Here is a 21657-nt window from a genome sequence, read left to right on the forward strand (position 1 = left end):
AAGAGACACACAAACAAACAAGAAGGTCATTTTGCTCGTATAATGGATCATGTTCAGCGACCGTTTACGACCTATGTGTCTTTTTTAAGCATTACCTTTTGAGATATGAGGTTGGCGACTACATCTCGAGCGTGGACATCAATTGTGCAGACAGTCATGATCTTCTGTCTGTCTCCAGGGGTCAAATCCCCAAGCAACATGTGGATCAGTGAGTTCAGTTGTGTGATCTGGAAAACCAATATTCAGCAAGCATCACTGAATAAGCCAACAAGTATATTCACCCATCATCATACTGTAACATTATCTTACTCTTGTGTGTTGGCACTACCTGTTTTCTGTTGTAGTCTTTGAGGGCAGTCTCAAATCCCTCCTCCACCCTCTCAAAGGCAATGCCAACATCTGTGGCCCACCACACCTGACTACCTGTCAACCCAACCTACAGGAAGGAAAACAGATGCTGTAGAGTGTACATAAAGTATTAGTGGTAATTCTATAGATTAGATATTACCAGACCTGTGCAGGGTAGTCAAAGAGCCACTGGTCTCGTGGTTTGTCCTCATAGGCAGCTACGGCCTCCTGGATCTCCTTCTGAACGGTACAGCGCATGGTGCTCTCCAAGGCACTCAACCAACACTCAGCCTGAGGAAAGACACATAATGAGCAGAATAAAATAAGACCAAAAAAGAAATCCATGCTGTATAACATTAGGGAAAAGTACGAACATTATTACACGGGGCAAATGAATTTATATACATACTTTACAAATCATAGATAGAACAGTGGAAGTAATTTATTGTACCTGTACCATAATAAAGGGATCAGTGAATACAGCAATAAGTGAGTTTAACTGTACTTGTATTTGCACACATGAAATATTGCTTTTCAATACCTGTCCTTCACAGACACACGGCTCGGAGAATGGAACATATTCTCCCTCTCGGCTGTACATCCCTATCGCAACTGCCTCCCCATCTTCATCCCCTTCTCCATCTCTGTCTGAGTCCTTGAAGCGAAGATCTGCTATGTTGTCAAACAGCTTAAGCAAGTGCCTGGTCACCTGAAAAACACACATACACACACAATGTGGACTATGGCTGCATTTAGGGCTGGGTAATATATCAATATTGTGATGTGAGACTAGATTTTGTCTTATTTTTTTTATTTATTTATTTTTTTTCCTTTTTTTTTTTTTTTTTATTGGTGATATTGTTGACAAGACATAGTGGGAAGGAAAAAATAAATAAATAAAAGACAAATCAAGCAAATATACAAACAAACAAAAATAATGACAAACAACAGCAATGACAACATCATATTACAATGAAAAAGAATGTAGAAAGCAACTAAGGACTATGGGTTGATTGTGGGAAAGGGGAAGGGGGTGTGAGTGAATGAAAGTGAGAAAAGAAGAGAGAGAGAGGAGGGGGAGAAAGAAAAAGTGAGAGCGTCAATAATTATTATAATAATAATGATAATAATAACAATACAGCAATATAATGTAATAATGATAATAGTCTTGTTTGATAGTGTACTGTGGCGGCGGTAGCAGCAGAGGCAGCCACCATAACAGTGAAATGGGTTAAATAATTAGCTATTTATATTAATTTATATCAATTTATTTCTATTTGAGCGTATATCAATTAAATTAATTTAATATGGCTATGGGGGGTGGAGCCAAACACACAGAGCCCAAGGAGGGGAGGCCACCATCACCTTCCCACACGACAGCCAGCCCCCCCAGCAACACAGCCACAGCCCAGGGACCAGACCAGCTGAGACCAGCTAAGGGGTATTCCTCCTTTCCCCTTTTTCCCCTTCTCTGTCTTTTGTTGTTTGTTTGTTTGCCGTTCTGTTTTGGAGGTGGTCCAAACCTAGTCCAGCTGGACCACTCTCAGACCCTTTGGGAGAGAGTTTGTCCAGTGGGAGGTGACCATAAATTTTTTTTTTTTTTTTTTGCTATAAGAGAGGTAGGGGTAGAGGTACCACAGCCAGTTACCTCCCGCCGTTCTCGTCAAGGACCGCGGCCATACCACTAGATTTTGTCTTAGATTTTGAATATCGTAATATCGTGATATGACATATGTATTGTCTTTTCCTGGTTTTAAAGGCTGCACAGTAAAGTGATGTAATTTTCTGAACTTACCAGACTGTTCTAGCTGTTCTATTCTTTGCCTTTACCCACTCAGTCAATATATCCACAATAATGATGATTATTTATGAAAAAGCACCAATAGTCATCCCTTCAATACTGTCACAATATCGATATCGAGGTATTTGGTCCAAAATATTGTGAAATTTGATTTTGTCCATATCTCCCAGCCCTAGTTGCATTTCTATTTTAAAGGTTATGTTGTTAACAGACCACAATCTCTTGACTAGAGTTGAAGAAAAAAGAAAACAACAACAGACTTCCATTCCATAACACAAAAACTCAGTTTGCAGAATATATTGTACTCTACTGATAACTACAATATGCTGCTGATCATTTTATATGATCTCTCTTTTGGAAAACATAGAGAAATTGTAAGTGTCACCTGTTTGGGTTGTGTTCCCTTAGAGACAATCTCCAGCAGGTCAGAGGCAGAGACAAAGTAAAATCTGGGGAATATGAGCCTCTTGGTCTCCAGGTACTCGGCTAGGGCCTTCTCACACACAGACAGCCTCTGCTGCAAAGCTTCCAGGTTCTCAAGGAAGCCAGGCTGGTTGGTCACTTCTACCACATTACTGTTCTGCACCACTTCAGTCATCAAGCTCTGGACGAGGGAAGAGGGAATAAGAAAAGGGGAAAAAGATACAATGTGACATGGGTGTGTGTGGGCCAGTGCTCTATGTGTTACCTGAAAGTCAGTGTGTATTCCCTGGAAGCGCTCAGCATCATTGGCCAACTGGCAGCGGATGTCGTGGCTGTTGGTGAAGATGCTGTTAAGGTGGGCCCAAGTTCTCTGGACAGACATCCAGGAGGAGATGACCAGGTCAGCCACCATCAGCTTCCTCTGCCATCCACTCACTTCTGCCTGGAAATACTCCACGTACTTACTCATCAGGATGTTCTGCAGCTGCACCTGAAGAGAAAGGAAACAGGAGCTTTACATGTTTGTCTATAAAAAGCCTCTTTTTCCTATCCAGCAACAAAAGCAGCAAACTACACAGAGGCAGAAAGCAACCGTAGAAACGGAAATATTTAATGTAACCCTCAGCCTGGTGTTTTATACAACAACTATGGAATGAGACATTAGGGCATAGTTTATTTCTTCAACTACTGAAAAAAACAACATATCACATGCTGCGGAATCAGCACAGTTAACACAGGCTCACCTGATTGTCCTCCAGTGTTTCTATCAGATTCTCATCTGCTTTAAGCAGAGGGATTCCAGTGCTGGTATGAGTCTCATATGACAATGACATAACACTCCATGTCTGGGTTATCTCTGCCAAAACCTACGCAAATATAGGAAATGTGACATCATGATTTTCAAAGTAAACAAGAAAGAAAAACAGTCAGAAAAATGTACACAAAACGAGTGGTTAGATAAGATTAAAATTTACCAGGGATGTTACTAAGCTTGTTATCTGTCTTTTTTCTGCACTATTATTTTGATTACACTTCACATGTCCATTTTAGTCTGCTTCAAGATTATTGCTCTTAGATAGTGCTCTTCTTTTAAAATATAGCAGAGGTTACAATGTTTTTCCTATATTTAATAGGATATTATTTTTTCCCTATCTACTACTACTAACAGATCTCTTTAGGTGAGTTTTAACTGCTAAAAAATATATATCTTGAGACAGATTCAATAAGGAATTGTGTATGTTTTTACCCAAGCTAGTAGCTCTATTTATGACAATGTTGGTCTGTAGGTCGGTCAGTCTACCACATTGGATGGATCTTTATGAAATTGATTCCAAGAGGATGAATCCTAATGATTTTGGTAATCCCCTGACTTTTCCTCTAATAGCAGGTTGACTTTTTTGGCTTTTACTGAAGTATCTCAACAACTATGACATGAATTGTCATGAAATTTGGTATCGATGGTGCCCAGAGAATGAATCCTAATGACTTTGCTGATTTGCTGACTTATCCTCTAGTGTCACCATGAGGTTGATGTTTGTGGTTTTGAGTGAAATGTCTCAAATTTGGTTCACACATTTATGCCTACCCAGGATGAATTTTAATACGATTTTTCTAGTCCCATTATCGGGTCAAAATAAAAATTTCAGTATTTGCAAAACTACTGACATCAATCTTTCTCAGCTGTACTTTGTGTTTAGTGCTAATTTGCAAATCTTAGCATGCTAACAAGCTAAACTAAGATTGTTAAAATGGAAAATTCTGATGTTAGAACACCGAGCTACTAGCGTGGCTATAGACTTAGTGTTGTTAGTCAATATTTTAATATACTTCACACATACAACTACTGCATATATTTGTTACTATGCATTTACTGCCGACTAGAAAGTTGACAGAACATATTATTTTGGCCTTTCTGTCACATGATTTCAATGCCTACCTTCTCTATGGCCATTTCTTTCACAGCCTTGTCCACTATGTTTTTGACCTCATCCTCCACACGGTGAAGCTGTAATTCCAACAGGTCCCCCAGGGTGGTGCCCTCCCCCATCACAAACCTTACCTGGGGGCCAAAAGGAATACATGACAACCATGAGTATGATCAAATTTCAGATCAGGACAATTGGGTTCACTGAACTGTGCTGGTCATTACAGGCCTGAACAGGAGTTGGCAGGATAGCTGAATGAAGGTATATGAAGACTAGGCTGAATTAGAACAGAAATCTGGTCAAGGGAATTGCAGATAGGTACTGCATACAGTACAGAACATGGTCATTGATGAAATATTATTGAATCAGGTGGAACGTGACATTGTGAAGCAGCAGAAGAGATACCTTGGTGGTGTTCATAAGCTGTTGCCAGTGTCTCTCCCTGACAGCAGAGTTCTGCAGCTCGTTGACAGCTCTCAGGGAAGTCAGCAAGTTCTTCACAGTCGACTCCAAACCCACGTACACGTCCCACACCCGCACCTCCTTATCCAGCACCTTCATCTCCTTCATTGTACAACAGAGAGTCATTAATTATGAGAAAAAAAATGTTCTCAACCGTTCCACAAACGAAAGATTATAGTGTTTATCTATGAAATCTTGTTGTACTTTAGCGAATCGCCTGAGTTCCATGTCCATCTGCTCAACGTTGATCTCTTTCCATGGAGTCTTGGTCCAATCCTCTATACTGGTCTGGCAGAGAGGATAGAAATGTTTAATCTGTGATTCTCTACTGAAATCCACACATGAAAAATCTTTTTCAAAAGCAGTCTACATGGAAGTCAGAGCACTGTCAACTACCGAAAACACCAAAAACAACATCTAAAGGTATGGTGTGGAATTCATAGTTTGTGGATACCTGCGGTGTGGAAACTTGTTGTCAAAGGCTGAGTCTCACAATGCAAGACCTGCTGCCTGTGTCAATGGTTAATCTATGGAACTCAAATATAGCTACGGAACCAAAATGCCAACATGTGTGCATTGTGCTGATTAATCTGTACCTTGACAAAGATGACCATGTCCCAGACTGCTTTGACCAGTATAATGTCAGAGCGACACTGGCGCAGCTGCTTGTAGTCTGGAAAGCTGACCTCAAACAGATCAGCTGTGTCCTGCAGCTTCTTCATTTCTGCCTCCATCACTGCAACTGCTCGATTAGACTAGAGACAAAGACAATTTGAAATCCTGTAGTTTAAACTTTTTTTTTTAAATCTATTTAATCATATACTGTAAAGTACTACTTTGCCAGCATTTACTTTTAAACTCTTTAATTTTGAATAGGTAGTCATGTACATTTCTCACTGTTCACCTTATCAATTAGTTTATATGGCTCCTCCACATTGATCTTAAAGATGGCTTCAGTGCGAAACTCTTCTCTGAACTCATGCTGCTTGACCTACAATGAAGAAACTGCACATTCAGTATTTATAGACACTACAGTTCCTATGCATATCTGCCTCCACCTCTCCATCAACAACTATGCGCACTGGGGGTAGTGGTGTCAGTCATGTATAATGCAGAACAGAAAGTGAGAAGGTTTATATGTCAGATATTGAGCTCTTTGTTAGGGGTTGCCACACTGACATATTACCCCGCTCACACACAGCCTCACCTCAAACCGGACACATTTCCTGCGAATAACTGAAACTTCATTTGATTGCAGCGGCGCCACTTCATGTTTGACTGTGAATGCAATTTTCCTCAGACTCTTCCACTTCTCCGGCAGCTCCTGTGTTTTGTGGTAATAAAGTGAAGAATGTAGTGTAGTGATAAATGTACATATGCGCCAGCACTCATGAAAATGTGTGCATTTGTGCACTGGTACCCACTTCTAGCTGTGTGTAGACGCTCTCTGGGAGTTGTTGTCCATATGTCTTGAGGAGCTCAGAAGTAGATTTGAGAGGTTTAAAGTGCTGCTCATTGCTGATCTGTCTGTCTCTTATAGCCATGAGGTGTCCCATGATGTCCACAAGGCCTGCGTAGTCGCCATCCGACACCTTATTAGAAAGACCATGAGCTGTGTCCTGGACAAAAGAGGATAATTCCCTCACGCTATGGCATGGAGAGGGAGGAGGATGATGTTAAATGTTTAGGTAATTCTCATCTGTTTTTGCTTATCCTTTTAGAGTGTTAAACATATATGAGTGTTTGCTCTTGTCTGTGTCTAACCTCTGGTTTACGTGGTTGAGCAGGTGCTCCTTGAACATCCAGCTCCACCTCTTGATGACATTCATCAGTGTGTGCTTGAAGGGTCTGATATCTAGTTGCAGCCAGCCACAAAACACCCTCTTGTCCTCCATCTTACTCACACGTACATACAGAGACTCAAATAGGTTGATCTGGAATGGAGAATGAAATGGTTAATCAAGGAGGAAAGACTGACCAGCTCCATAAATATATATCTTAAATAAATTGAAGTTAAAGGCTGGAAGAATCACAAATGTGAGACACACCTGTTCTTTGAAGTTGTCCAGGGTGGGTGGGTTCTTTTTCAGTTCATAATCGGCATAGAGCTCGGCTTCCTCTGTGCTTAAAACATGGCCATATATCAGGAACTGCCTCATAAATTCAGACCTATGAATGGTGAAGAAAAAAAAAAGACCTGCTTTGTTTTGGTAGGGTTTTTCTTAAGAAATGCAAATTCTCTTCTTTAGCAAATTCCCTCATTAACTTTTCTTTCCAAAGTCTATTTATCATTTTTTGAGTGATGGGAATTAAATTATGTGCAAGAAACACACATGTACATTATGTGTTTATTTCAGTAATAGTTGTGGAAAATAGAAGAAAATGACAGGAAGCCACAGACTTCTGACCTGTCATCAGTCCAAAGGTAGCGGTAGCTGGCAAATGATCCTTGATATTCTCTGACCTGAAAAACCACACAGTCTAACTGTAAGCCTGTAAAACATCATAAATGAGCCTCCATGTGCGGACAGAAGACAGATACTCGCCTTAGCGATAGCTGTACGTGCCCGTGAGCGGATTATGTGGCACATCTCTGACAAATCCTCCATTTCATTTATGTCACACTACAAGATGAGAAAAGAAGAGAGCATACAAAGTGTTGAAGAGGTGTGTGTCAGAAGGGCAGACATATCTCACTGTGTGTGTACACTATGTATGCACACTATGTATAAGCCTATTTGTACATTACCTGATAGTTATCCAGCTGTGTATGCTTTGCCACTCTGGGAATGAAGGATGCCATGTTGGTGATGTTGGCCACTATCTTATCCACGATATCAAAGAAGTTGCCAGTGTGGCTGAAATCCAGCGGGGGGTCAAACGTCATCTCATTGGCGTTGAGTACCAGTTGGACCTCAAACAGTGGTGTAATGCGCTGGGCTGCATCTGTGTTGTCCATGAGATACTGCAGTGAGCAGCGTACTGCGCTGGAGAAGCCTGCCAGGATCATCCGGTCCACATAGTCTGTGTAAGCCTGCCACTCACTGCTGTCCAGGTCTGACACACCGAGCAGAGACTGGTTCTCCTAGAACATGGAAATGGGATGTTCTGCAGATGTTAACATCTACAGTACAGTGTAGTGTACAGGTCCTTCTCTCTAGCATCAAGAATGAGTGTGTGAATATACCTGCAGAAGTTTGTGTATCTGCTCCCCAGTACCGGTGATGAGAGCATGCTGTTTGGCAACACTCTCTTCAATGTCAGAGAAGATGAGAAGCGTAGAACGGCTCTTTCTGGTAACAAAGGCCCGGTGGCTAAATTTCGCCATGAGGGCCTGGATGGCCTCCACATTAGCTTTGCTCTTCTGGACACGACACGAAATGCTCTGGTGATGGCAAAGGAGAGGTGTGATTATGACAGATAATTACTGTACATTCCTTTAGGTCAACAGCTGCAAATTGTTTTATGTTTCAGTGTGTTTTCCCCAACAGAGGAAAACTGGCATGGACAACATAAGGAGGATGGCAGTTTAATGGTTTGTGAGTAGGCAGTTTCACAGAATCTTTTGAGGTTTTTATTGAACAAAGTCTAAAATAAACCCCCAGAACTTGTGAAAAATATACAGAAAAGTGTTAACAAGCTGTAAAATTTCGCCGACACAAGTACTGCAAAAAAAAAAAGAAAAGATACCTAACTTACTAATGTTACCTTGCTCTTCATTTGTGTGGACAATATGGTCAAAAGATTTTTATAAAAGTAAACATGTCAGAAATACCTTGACAAGGTCTCGTGTGCTCTGGATGTAGTCCCAGAGTTCGTCCTGAGCCCATGTCAGCTCTCGAAGGGCCGGATCTAGCTGCTGTCTTGTCCCATTCATCTCATTTTTCACCAATCCCAGCTCTACAGCCAGGATAGTACTGTTAAGCTGGTTGTACCATTGGGTCACCAAGGTCAGTGTCTGTGTGTACTACAAGATACAATGCAATGTTAATGCTGTAAACTGAATACTTTTTGGGAATATTTCAAAGGTCAACAATCCATTTACAGTTAAAAAAATACCCACAACTCATAAATATACAATCAGCTGTCTGACACTTGAGTCCACTACAACACTAGAAGCCTTTTACCCACCATGTAGAGTTTCTCTCGTTTAGAGTAAAGATGGAGAGCAGCTTTAGGAATGTTTTGGTTCTTCAACATGCCCAGATACTTCACCTCTCTTAGTACTGATGTCAACTGGGGAGAGAGAGGAGAAGAAAATCTAGTAAACTATTTGATGAATCCAAAGTTGCAGTTTATCGTTTTGTTTCCTTTTACCTTCGCAAAAAAATCTAAATAGATGGGACCAGCATCTCAAAGTGGAGATCTAATTTAGACATGAATTGTTGAGTAATGGATATAAGAGTCATTGTCATTATGTACATTGGAATGAAGTATGCATATACAATACATCATAAGAGATGTGCAAAGTACACCATAAAAACTTCATTTGTTCACAAATTGGTGGTAAAAGTTGTTTATACTTATATTATAGCACCTGATTTTGACATTGATTTTTACTCATTTTTAGAGCGTGCCTTTGATTTTATGTTGATGAAACTGTGTTCCTTTGTTGTTTGTCTGTTCAGCCCCTGTGGGCTACTTCTGGTAATTCGAGACAAATACTGTGATTTCTCATTGCCAGAGGGAGACACACCAGCTACTGCTTGTTGAGAAAAGAAAATGAAGCAAATGCAAAAGCAAAAGTTTTATGAATTTAGTACAAATCATTATCCTATTATATTAATGTGATAAATCGCAGCAGAACATGGACACTCACCGGCCACTTCGTTAGGAACACCTGTGCAATCTAATGCAATACAATACAACAGCTCTGCCATAAAGTCTACATTTACGAAGCTTATACATTTTTAATTTTTGTTGACATTGTCAGAAAGGTGATAATTCTACTTTATGTTTATTATTGAGGTCATAGTGGGTGGTGGTGGTGTACTGGAGTGCATTATATTGAATGGTGTTCCTAATAATCCCCCCCCCCTCATGTGTGTTAATGGAGTGGACAAAATATAAGAAACACCATTCAATATAATGCACTCCAGTACACCATCACCACCCACTACAACCTCAATAATAAACATAAAGTAGAATTATCACCTTTCTGACAATGTCAACAAAAATTAAAAATGTATAAGCTTCGTAAATGTAGACTTTATAGCAGAGCTATAAACTGGATTGCATTAGATTGCACAGGTGTACCTAATGAAGTGGCCGGTGATAAATATGTACAGTACTGTGCAAAAGTTTTAGGAACTGATGTAGCTAGATGTTGAGATTCTTATCCATAATGCAGTACCATCTTGGAGGTATCTGATCAGTCCTAAATTTATTTTGCAGCATGACAATGACCCCAAACATACAGCCAGTCTGGGATTACATGCAGAGACAGAAGCAACTGAGACAACCTAAATTCACAGGAGAACTGTGGCAACTTCTCCAAGATGTTTGAAACATCTACCTGCCAAGTACCTTACAAAACTGTGTGCAGGTGTACTGAGGAGAATTGGTGCTTTTGTTGTGCCGTGGTCACACCGAATACTGATTTAATTTAGGTTTCTTCTGTTTAATGAGCTTTGTTTGAAGTTAATTGATAGATTGATAAAATTACTCATGGCATTATTTTTGAAAGCATCCTCACTTTACTTTTAGTGCCAAAACTTTTTGCACAGTACTGCATATTTAAAGGATTTAACTTTCGATTTATGGACTATTTACAAACTCAACATTCGTGCAAACTACTGCACATATATGACATCAGTGAATTCCCTGTTTTTGTTTAATATGTCTCTTGGTGATTGTATCTTCTTTGTGCTTACAGCAGGACTGAAGTTGACCTCAAATAGGCCTATGTCAGTGTCGAGTGTCAGCAGTGGCTCCTGCAGGTGTGTTTGACAGATTTCCTCCAGCCCCTCAGTCCACTCTGAAAACAGCTCCTCATCATGCTGGTCCAAAACCTCCAGAACACGCTCACATTTCTGCAGGACGTCATCCGCCTCAGCACACCCCAGAGGCCTGGAGGGGAGAGAAGGAGGGAAGGAAGGAAGAATGTGAGAAGAATGAAGATTTAGGACAAAATTGAATCTGCTTCTTGAATATTTGTATTTGATAAATACACTATATTTCAAAAGTGAAAATGTGTCGAATTTCCTTCCAGAATAAAGACATTTGTATCTCTTTTGCACATATTTTGGAAAGAAGTGTGATAGTGCCGAATGAATAAACATAAATATGTAAGGTGACAGCAATCTAAATAAACTGTTTACCGTTTACACTTTCATTTGAATAGTCTTCTGATGATGAGCCTTAACTGTCTTTCTATCAATGCAGTATACACAATAACAGATGTGCTAGGTGTCAGTTGTTATATTGGACAGTTGTGGATGTGTGTGTGATGAATAGGGTTGGTCCATACATATGGGCCAGTTGGCAGAGGTTGCTCCTGTTGGTGAGGATGCGATTCCGAAGCTCCTGTGACCATTTGAGGTTCCCAGCCACTGAAGGCATATTTTTCGACAGGACTGCACAGCCTGAACGCAACTGAAACACAAAGGCTTAATTTGGCTGATGACTCAGTAATATCAAGTACTCAAAGTCAATATTCCTGTCAAAGATGTTTTGTAACATAGGTTAAGCTGTGTGTATGTGTGTGTGTATGTGTTATAATAACGTTTAAGCCATAATAAACTATCAGAGACTTCCCTATCTAATTTTGTGTAGTAAGTGGCTGCAGTCTGGTCATGGGACTGTATTTTGAGTGTGTCAAGATTGAGATTATTTATTCCCATTACCCCTCTCTCACCTCAACTCTGTGTTGATCAAGCAAAAACTGACAGTGGTCTATTTCATGATTGAACATGACCAACAACACGCTGTAGTTAGGAGAGAATAGTTGATGGATCCTGGGTCTGTCGAGCAGGGTGCCAAAAATCTTTAACAACTGGATGGGAAACAATAATGCAATTTAATGACTGTGCACATATATTGTAGACATTAAGGTAGTATGATGTAGTGGTTAGGTGATTCTTTAGAGTCACCAACAAGTTAAAAATTCCCAATATTTACCTAATTCCTGGATGCTCTGCGGATTAGATGCTAACGTAATGCTAAAATAGTATGCTAACATGATAAAAGTTTCAGACATTTCATCCTGTTACACAAAAGTGCAAGTGATCAACACTTTGTCCCTTGATGGCCTGGATTTATATTAATTAATACAGTGATTGGACTATTAAGGGGTCAAGCTGTAACAGACATACCTTAAAGGTAGACTTCAGGTTTTTTGAGTGCTGAAAAGCCAGATTGAGGACAGTTCCCAGCCTCTGGTCAAAGTCTCTGTTCTGCTCCATGAAACGTCTATGGTGACGCACAAAGTCCTGCACACAAGATGACATTACATATGAAAGGATGGATATTTTCAGTCACTGGAATGATTAAAAAGCTTTGAATGCATTTTTATTATTAGCAATTTTGTATTCCATTAAATTTTCAGTGCAGTATTTCAAGTTCTCCTTAGCTCAGTTGATCGGTATTGGCTGGAATAACACACATTTGCAAAAAGTATATTATACCACAGATCAATTTCTGACAGGGCTCCAGTTTTGATTGGCTGAGTCATACTGGAAGCTGTTGTAAAATAGCTGTAAAATATCTACTAGATTAAATATTGATGCAGTGACTAGTAATGACTGCTGTCACTGATTCTTGTGTGTTGCTTAGCAACTACTGTTCTTTGCCACTTTACAATTACTCTACTGCTGGGCAGAAAAATAAGATCTAATTGTTATTTTTTATTATTTGGCTGTGCTTGTCGATGCCACATATAAATTCCTGTGAATGACAGCTCTTTGGGGTTTATCAATTAAATAGCAGCGTGATATCAAAGACAACTGCAACAATCTCACTTGAGCAGGTCTCACATCATTAGTATAGTCCAGGGGGTCATATTTGCTCTCTCTAAGGGCCCGCCAGCGGTCATGAAACTCCTCGCTCATGCTGAAGACCATCTCGCTGAGGATCTTCCCTCTGGATCCACCAAGTTCAACCTTCTCCAGCTTCAGAAAGTCCAACGCTGTTGAAAATAGTTCCTATAGATGAGAGGGGAAAAAAAACAATTATGAGTTGGTGTGATAGGATTGAGGCATTACACAAATAGTTAAAAAACAACAGTTTGTATGAGGAGGCAGTTCTGCTATTCACAACTATAAATCAAAACTATGCATTCATAATAACCATACAGCCATTTGGCTGGCAATTCCTTTTCAAGAGTTACAGCCACATGTGTCAGATTTCTAATCTTCCTGCACTAGCAATACACACAGAGCTATCCACGTCAACCCATTCACCTCGATCATAAACAGCCTTTCCATGATGCGTTCTGAACGCTGGAACACAAGAGTAGCAGGGAAGTCCCATAGCTTGATGGTCTGGGTGTGTCGGTAGTACTTGGGAATCCGCTGGCGGTGAGAGTGAAACAATTGCTTGAAGGTGCGCAAAACTGAGATGGTTATTTGGACCCTCTCCATCCCCTCTTCAAGCTCCATCTTGAACAGTTCCTCAGGAATTAGGTAGGCAAAGGCCTGGATACAGACACACAATCATTTGGAAGATTGGTTGTTTAAGTGCCTTAATTTTTCTCGTTTGGTTTCCCTCTCTTCCACACGTACACAGAGATGCATCACTATACCTTTTCAATGATGAGGTTGCAGAACTCCTGCAGAAGGACCACCATGCGCTGTGGAGTGCAGTAGTACAGGGAACGGCTCCAGATGAGACAGAGTGTGTGGAAAAGAGGAGGCAGCAGAGTGTCTACCTGAGGGAAACTTCTCTCTTCTAAGCTGCTGATCAGCCTCCTCAGAGGGCGTAGATACAGGTCTATATCCTCTGCTTCCAGCACCGCTATGATAATCACATATAGAAGTACTAATGAAAAACATGATCCTAGTGGGGAGTTACAGAATTGCAATCACACAGTGGTCTGATAGTTGTGTTCTTAGATTGACAATTTCAAGCGGCAATGGAAATGTTATCATGCAGAATACAAACATTTTTGGATTTCAAGGACAAGAAACAGCTTCTGAAAATTTAATTGCAAAAACATAAATACAAAGGAACTATGCTTGGGGAGACCCTCGTACTAATGACTGCAAACTCCAGTTACAGGAGCCACATTTATTAGGCCAATGACGAGTGATGATGAGTGACGCTTGTGCTGATCTACCCTCATTGACTTTGAGGCAGATGTCCTTGAAGGAGGAATAGTAACTGCTCTTGACTCTCCTCAGGATCTCTATGATCTGCTCCACTTTGGGGCTCTGGATCTGAAAACAAGAACAGTGTGATTGGATGTATATGACCTGGGCTGAAACAGGAAGATAAATACTCAATTAATGTAACGTATAAAATGTTGTGCAACATATTTAGGGTCTGTGGGTATTTCATAAGTCAGCCCTTTTGAGCTGTGAACTCAAAAACTGGTCTTTAGGAATAAAAAGAGTCTCATATCCAGTTAAAGAATTAAAAAAAAACCCACTTCTATTACTTTGAGAATTGCAGTTTTAGTTTACATTTTGAATTGATTGCACCCTGCCAACTTCCACAGAACAATCTCATACTTGTGACTGGATGCCCAGAAGATTTTCTCTCTGAGTGGTCCAGAAATGGAGCTCCATGTTGGGGCCTGGGTGGTCTCCACAGAGCAGCACCATACCAGAGTCTTTCTTCAGGACATGCCATATCTGTCCAGACCACTGAACTATCAGAGTTTCTATTGAGTATAACAAGCCACGGTCCAGTGGCCAACCAGTGGGGCTGAAGGAGACAGAGCGGAAAAAATCAGTAGGGGTAAACATGACAATATGGGCTATGTAAGATGAAAGTGCAGTAGACAAACTACAAAGAGGACCAAAGTTAGTTAGTTAGTTTTAAATCTTATCCCAGCCAATTTATACATCTGTTAATTGTAGACCTGAGCTTATTTCTGTAACTACTTGTTTATGCCTTCTATGTGCTGCTTAATTTACATATTATATCTGAAAAATGGCTTAAGTCTATACAGAATATTACGTCTTGCGCTGTACATTATGCAATATTCAGTGGTAACAGCTCAGTTGGTGCATCTTCACAAGCTTATGAGAAATGTATAAATGTGAGGTTTTTGCTTTGATCACAATTAGCGTTAGGCATCTGTTTAAAGCTAAAAATTTGTTATACCCTACAGGTCGACTGACAATACTTACAGCTGTTTTGAAATCATTCCAAAAGACTCCTACAGCTAACCGGGAATGAAAATGTATCAGCCTATTGCGAAATAAAGAAGTTTAGCTCGATTAAATTGCACTGGTTGTTATTGCGGTAAACGAAGATGACACGCGGAGTGACCTTTGACCTTTACCTTTTTTCAGAATCTTTCCTTGTTTTGTACATCGCTTGAAATGTTATTAGCTAAACATGAAGACGTAAATTAAGCTTAATATAGATAAATGAACATTATACTAAAACTTTCAAATTTAGTGATGTTTTTATTTTTTATTTATCATTAATTTTGTTGACGTTGTGTCATACAAGCGGGCAGGTAACGCTATGTCACTTCCGGTTAGAAAATTACATCGGTACACGACGGTTACAATCATATATTCATACAGCCACCGTTGCAACATGTGAAACATGTTAAAATATTTTATAGTGCAGCCCACAGAATAATATTCCAAAATAATATTGGTTCCAATTGAATAAAAGAGGATATAATGAATCTGCAAATGTCTTAACAACAAGTGGTAAGTTTCTAAAACTTTTTCAAGAGCGGTTAGCTAACTACTAGCAAGTTAGCTAGTAACTAACGTTAGTTTAACTAGCTAGGAAATAAAAAGAAGACAAGTTGAGGGTCTGTCATCACAAAAAGTAAAATGTAAGGTCATACAAATATTTTATTTCTCTCTACTTTACAAAACGAACGAAACGAACAATTTTTTGCACACCTAATAATTCTGTACATCACACTCTTGTCTATCTCACACGCCGTACTGCTGAACAGACCTGAGCACAATATCCTGAGGCCGTGCCCTCTCCACGCACAGGGGCAGGGGCAGCAGGGTTCGTCCCTCAGCGCGGCCTCGCAGAGTCACCACCCTGCTCCTCAGCTTTTCCAGGTGCCTATGGATGTCTTCAGACACCACCCGTGGCCAGTCCTCATGGTTCAGACCGTTGGAGAGCACACACACTAGCACCTATGCATGCAGTAGACATTCAAGTTGTTTTAAGGTAAGTGGAGACTTTCATTGCGTTACAAACACACCATGCATTCTTACTTTGCCTTACCAGCAATACCTTGATTTGGAAAAACAATATTTGCATTGCATTTGCTCCACACACATCGCATATGCCCCCTGCTTTAGTATATGGTTTGAACACCTAACTATACACACACAGACACTCAGGTTTACTTAAGTCACTTTTGGGATATTTTCATAGATTTACATTCATTTCCTGAAGACTTGTCCCAACCATAACCACTGCTTGCCTAAACCTAACCCTTATCCTAAACTTAACCTAACCCTAACCTGCCCTAACCACTGAACAAAAAATCTGTTTTTTACCAATTGGGGACACAGCTTTTGTAAGCCACCCCCAATCAGCTGGTCTTAAGTCTGGTGTGTGTCCCTGAAAATGACTTAAGTCTCACACACACACACACACACACACACACACACACACACACACACAAACCCAAGCCCACCTCTGAGATAACAATAGGTAGGTGCTCCATGGGGTATCCGGGCACTTCCCCCAGCCGGAGTTGGTGTCTGAATCCTTGGCGAGTGATTCTCTTTACACCCCTCTTTAGCACACACAACAGCTTGGTCTTCCATGGTGGGGATGTCTTCAGAGATGAAAAAACAGTAGGAATGCTTTCAACAGCATTGAAAGCACCAGAAATAAGTAGTGACTTATTTCAAAAATTGATATGTTAGATGTAGTGTAGACAGCAAGCTTGGGAGACTTAAGCTCTTAAACAAGACTTATTGTTTAAGAGCTGTCAGTGTCTAATTGCGCATGTATGACAGTGTTCATATAAATTTCCTCAAGCTGTGAGGAATCTCTCTGCCATCAGTTTTTAATGAATTGTGTCTTAATGCCACCCAGGCAAACGGTTAGTGAAATGTGCCACTGTCAGTGTGACAGATTATTATCCCACAGCGTTTTTAGCTTGGAGATATTAGTATTTAGAGGTTCTGAGGAGAATAGGTGCACTATTCTATTAAATATTTACTCTATAACCATAATTGAATTTGCCTCCAAAATTTACTTTACCCAAGATGGGGAGATAAGAAAATGACACACATATTTATAAAAGTAGGTATCTTAAGCTTATATAAACACATTTTATGCTGTTGTGTATTCATCATTGAGTGTGTGTCTTACCTGAGCATCCCCTGCGTGCAGTGTCCCTCCAGGTCCGGTGAAGAGCAGCAGCCTGTTGGTCCAGATGTGGTCCAGGAAATCTAGTATGATATTCTGGTTCTCCTCTGCGCCAATGAAGCGATTCCACTTATCCGTCTTCACTCGCAGCACACAGAAGGCCTGCTCCCGAAGGAAGTCCACCCTTTCATCTGACAAGACCACCCCAGCTTTAAGAGATGGCTCCTGGGGGATGCGCACTCCTCCAGACCCTCCACTGCCCAAACCTCTACTAGTACTGCTGCTTCCGAGTGCCTCAGCCATGAGGACTCAGCTGGCGGGAAGGACAATATGGAGATAAAAATAACAGACAGGAGAAGAGAGAAATGAAGACTATGGCTACTTGATTTATTGCGGAGTGGATGTAAAACCCAGAAAAGAGAATCCAAGTTGAGCGACATAAAAAGGTACAAACTCACCTCAATACTTCTGGTCAAGATAAGAGGTTATAAATGAGATGCTTCCCCAACCATAACAATGATGCACTCTTTCTATCATCCCAACTTGTCTAGTCTCCAAGGTCTAGTGTCCCACTCTGAGGGCTATTAAGTGGAAAAGTGATATACACGCTGATGGACAGGTGCCCTTGTAACTGTGACAATGCAGTATGGGCTGGCTTTACGATCCTGCATGGTGGAGGCTATTTGTGTAGCTTGTATGGCCTGCAACCCTATCCTGTAACCTGAGCCTCCAGAGGATGCCAAATGACGGTGCCACCCCCAGGAAAGGTAATGACATTACACATACTATGTACACATTAGGGTTTTCAGTGGTGTAGTATTAACATAAGTTTTTTTTTGTTGGTAACAAATAGTAAAACACTGATAATTTGAGAGATTACTAATTGTATGTTGGTGTGTGTTAAGGGTTTCTGGTTTTAGGAAGTGGAAAAACATATAGCAAACTGTGACTGTTACTGAAAAAAAGATTTTCTAGTCAAATTCATTCAAATAGAAAAGGTCTTCTTGTGTGTTTTCTACTAATCTGTTTAATGTGTATCATCACCACATGGGGGCAGTGTGGTACAGTGTTCCTGACAGCATCTCTCAACTGTAATCCAAAGTGACCCTAGCCATGACATCCTATTACACATTATGCCATTTATGTAAAAACATGGAAAAATGGGACATTTCTCTAACTGTGTTACTTAAAATACCACAGCAATGATTACCCTTTTGAAGATCCTGCACTTCCTGGGTTTAACCTTAATACATGGATGTAATCATATCCTAATATAAAATGGACTGACTGGAGAGGGCAGAGCTCTTCTGGGATGTCTGACATTTCAGTGTATTGCTAACCTTATGGTCATACATTTGATCCAAATACAGGGTTATGCAATGCCTACTAATAGATCATCTTTTGCTCAATTTTTCTTAGAAAAAGTGTCTGACACAGTGCCTTTTTTTTTTTATAGACGGCTCATCAAAACCTGATGATTTAAATGCAATCTAACTACTCCTCATTGAATCTTACAAGATTTTCTTATTTACACAACTGCTGTATTTTCTGCAATCACTTCCCTTTCACTTAATGTTCCCTTTGATACATTATATACAATTGATGGAAGTGATTTTTCACTTCGCTTGACGTATCTATGCTTAATGGATGTATATGACCTTTGTAGGTTTATGACTCTATTTTTAACATAATCGTTCTGCATTCATCAACTATGAATATCTCCATTGTGCACAACACTGGCTATACCAGCCAATAATCCATGGCAGTTCTCCAATGGGAATTTGTCCTTTTTGAAATCTGTAATACCATGCCTCGTTCTGTTTGCATAAGTGTATGCATGTGTGTGTTTGTGTATGTTTTGTGTGTGTGTGTGTATGTTCTGTGTGTAGTTTTTGGTAGTATTAATGTATGTATGTGTTTGTTTGTATTTCTGTTATTGTATGCCTGCAAAAGTGTGTGATTTAATGTGTGAGGTTTGTGTGTGTATATCTCTTTGGAGCCCAAGGCTAGTGGAATGGTGTCCCTTGGGTGTCTCCACACACTGTATCTAAGCCCATTTGAGTCTGCTGACAGCAGGAGCATGACTGCCCATCTCTCTGACCTCATGCCCAATGTCAGCTCTGCTCTGCAGGGATGGAGGGATGGAGGCCAGAAAAAGAGATCTTAGGACAACAGGGGCACTAGAAGAGCAGGAAAGGGAGCCAATGGAGACACAAAGGGGAAAAAAGAGAGGGTGTATGTGGAGGTGGAGAATGAGGAGGGGCAGTGAGCTCACAGAATACAAATGAGACAGAATAGAGTGATGAAGGAGCAGAAGAGCAACAGCAGAATAGAGATATGCACTTAACCAGCTATTGGTGACACAGATTCAAATGTAGTTGTGAACACAGTCATTGCTGAGTAATGTAAACAGGAGGAGTAAAAGGGCAAATGGAAAAACATATCCTTAGGCAATATTTAAACTCCCAGCTCTTGACTGTAACTGAAATATCACCTGTAAGTGGATGTAATATTATGCTCCAATGTAGCATAGCAAAGCACCAGGTAAACTCTTTTTAATCTCTCAGCAATGTAGTTTTAACCTGAAGCGTCTCCCTCATTTCTTTTTTTTCCTCCTCTGTTTCTCTACCTCTCCTCCTCTCTCCCTTCATTTGCCGTTGCCATGACTACGTGTTGCTTGACGATCAGACTGCCGCTCTTGAGTCCGGAGCATCAGCCTGGCTCGCTCTCTGTCTCTCTCCACGACCACTCCTCTACTCCTCTCCTCATCACCCTTCCCCTGTCCTCAGTCATAGGAGAAAATTACATGTAGATGAGCTTGAAGTCTCTGTATCTTTCAACCACTCTCCTCAGTAGCTGGGTGTCTCGAACAAGTCAGCACCTTGCTACTACCGTCTGTGGCCTTTTTCATTTTGTCTCGTAGTCTTCGGGGAAAACGGAGGATTCATGTATTTCTGAAGCAGTTGGTCTCGGGGGAGTCAGAGAAATGGATGAAAAAGGAGGATAGAGATGAGGGGGGAAAAAAGCAAAATGTCACCAAGGATGGGGAGGAATTGAGACAGTGACAGAGATGGCACATGTATAGACACACTGTCACAGACATAGAAACACATTTCAAAGCTTCCCTCCTGTTGCTGGCTGACTAGCCATGAAACCTACCATGTCTGGCACTTGCAATGTATGTGCTTTTGTGTGTGTGTATATGTGTGCGTGTGTCCAGATGGTGCTGACCAGCCGTCCCTCCCAGGGTAGATGAAGTAAATGGAGCGATTACAGTAATGACCGACACACACATCTGTCTCATAGCTCTGCATTGCTGCTAGTTCCTCTGCACACATGTATACTCATATACACACACAGACACAAAAACATTATTGGCTGAGATTTTTGGACTTGGTCAGAGCCTGCATCTGCAAGCAAACAGCATTTTAATGTGCCTTGTCTCTAATGGTCTTGTAGAAATTTGCACGTTTCAATGTTATTGTGTGAATTAAACATGTGAAAATATAAGCAGCTAGTTGACACTCAGGCACCTTACAAAAAGAATGAGTTTGGATGAAACGTGACCCTTCTAGTCAAGGTTACTCTACTTAATCCCTCTCAGTTTCTCAATCTAACCCTCTGTTACTGTCTCCCTTTCTGTCTCTTCATCCTCACTCCACTCTCTCTGCAACTTCTCTCTTTCATCTCCCCAATCTGACCCACTTCAAAATTGCCCTCCTTCCATTTTTTTTCTGTTGCCACATCTTTGGAGTTTTTCTTTAACAGAAATAAGTCAAGACAGGGGGACAATTCGGACGAACCACAAGGGGCAGGCAGTCTCTTTATAGTTAGGAGAAAAGGCAGAGTGTCACCAGCAAGCTGTACCTTATCAGACCTTTCCTTTGTTCTGCAAAGGTCTTTCTCCTGTGTCTGGACTCAGTGATATTTGAGAGGCAGGTCCGTGTACACAGGAAGGGGTTAGAGAGCATGGCCAATCTCCCAGTATGTGTGTGTTTGTGAATTTAAGTCCTGAGCTTGCTCTCCTCTGAGTATATCAAGTGTGTGCGTGTTAGTGTTTTCTAGTTGAGGGGGACCCCAGCAACTTGTGCTCAGAATCGCTGAGTCCATGCTGACCACTTCCAGGATAGTGTTCACTAAGTCAACACTCTGTGTAAGCGAACACCCTTATTTCAGGGGCAAAGTACTGCAGTGTCCCCTCCAAAATCTGCAGATACAGTATTTTCT

At 40.8% G+C, this 21657-nt stretch overlaps 2 protein-coding genes across 5 annotated transcripts in view; both read right to left on the bottom strand.

The window, feature by feature from the left end:
• Positions 1 to 16047, bottom strand: part of dnah9l (dynein, axonemal, heavy polypeptide 9 like) — a 38514-nt gene extending 22467 nt beyond the window's left edge. Inside the window, exons 1-32 of one of the 4 annotated variants that reach the window (XM_042429895.1) lie at positions 15990 to 16047; positions 14628 to 14823; positions 14234 to 14333; positions 13700 to 13911; positions 13359 to 13592; positions 12933 to 13100; positions 12273 to 12389; positions 11816 to 11953; positions 11429 to 11553; positions 10833 to 11028; positions 9091 to 9195; positions 8735 to 8926; positions 8147 to 8344; positions 7709 to 8044; positions 7506 to 7583; positions 7368 to 7423; positions 7008 to 7128; positions 6724 to 6893; positions 6384 to 6606; positions 6167 to 6283; positions 5864 to 5950; positions 5556 to 5714; positions 5164 to 5247; positions 4903 to 5061; positions 4509 to 4631; positions 3316 to 3438; positions 2838 to 3062; positions 2535 to 2753; positions 890 to 1057; positions 514 to 639; positions 329 to 436; positions 96 to 227 (exon numbers count right to left, since the gene is read on the bottom strand). In XM_042429895.1, the coding sequence (XP_042285829.1) occupies positions 96 to 227; positions 329 to 436; positions 514 to 639; positions 890 to 1057; positions 2535 to 2753; positions 2838 to 3062; positions 3316 to 3438; positions 4509 to 4631; positions 4903 to 5061; positions 5164 to 5247; positions 5556 to 5714; positions 5864 to 5950; positions 6167 to 6283; positions 6384 to 6606; positions 6724 to 6893; positions 7008 to 7128; positions 7368 to 7423; positions 7506 to 7583; positions 7709 to 8044; positions 8147 to 8344; positions 8735 to 8926; positions 9091 to 9195; positions 10833 to 11028; positions 11429 to 11553; positions 11816 to 11953; positions 12273 to 12389; positions 12933 to 13100; positions 13359 to 13592; positions 13700 to 13911; positions 14234 to 14333; positions 14628 to 14823; positions 15990 to 16006 (4812 nt within the window). In that variant the 5' untranslated portion in view covers positions 16007 to 16047. Of the gene's footprint in view, positions 1 to 95; positions 228 to 328; positions 437 to 513; positions 640 to 889; positions 1058 to 2534; positions 2754 to 2837; positions 3063 to 3315; positions 3439 to 4508; positions 4632 to 4902; positions 5062 to 5163; positions 5248 to 5555; positions 5715 to 5863; positions 5951 to 6166; positions 6284 to 6383; positions 6607 to 6723; positions 6894 to 7007; positions 7129 to 7367; positions 7424 to 7505; positions 7584 to 7708; positions 8045 to 8146; positions 8345 to 8734; positions 8927 to 9090; positions 9196 to 10832; positions 11029 to 11428; positions 11554 to 11815; positions 11954 to 12272; positions 12390 to 12932; positions 13101 to 13358; positions 13593 to 13699; positions 13912 to 14233; positions 14334 to 14627; positions 14824 to 15251; positions 15386 to 15406; positions 15550 to 15989 lie in introns of those variants that run through there. The other 3 variants (XM_042429896.1, XM_042429893.1, XM_042429894.1) reach the window with 3 other exon arrangements.
• Positions 16048 to 16402: 355 nt separating this feature from the next.
• Positions 16403 to 17871, bottom strand: LOC121908285 (dynein beta chain, ciliary-like). Its single transcript, XM_042428192.1, has 3 exons — positions 17434 to 17871; positions 16748 to 16891; positions 16403 to 16426 (listed from the first exon to the last, which is right to left on the bottom strand). The coding sequence occupies exons 1-3, from the start codon at positions 17731 to 17733 to the stop codon at positions 16403 to 16405; spliced, it is 468 nt and encodes a 155-aa protein (XP_042284126.1). The 5' UTR covers positions 17734 to 17871.
• Positions 17872 to 21657: the final 3786 nt, after the last annotated feature.

The sequence above is a fragment of the Thunnus maccoyii genome, chromosome 12, assembly GCF_910596095.1.
Source record: "Thunnus maccoyii chromosome 12, fThuMac1.1, whole genome shotgun sequence".
NCBI classification, from domain to species: domain Eukaryota; kingdom Metazoa; phylum Chordata; class Actinopteri; order Scombriformes; family Scombridae; genus Thunnus; species Thunnus maccoyii.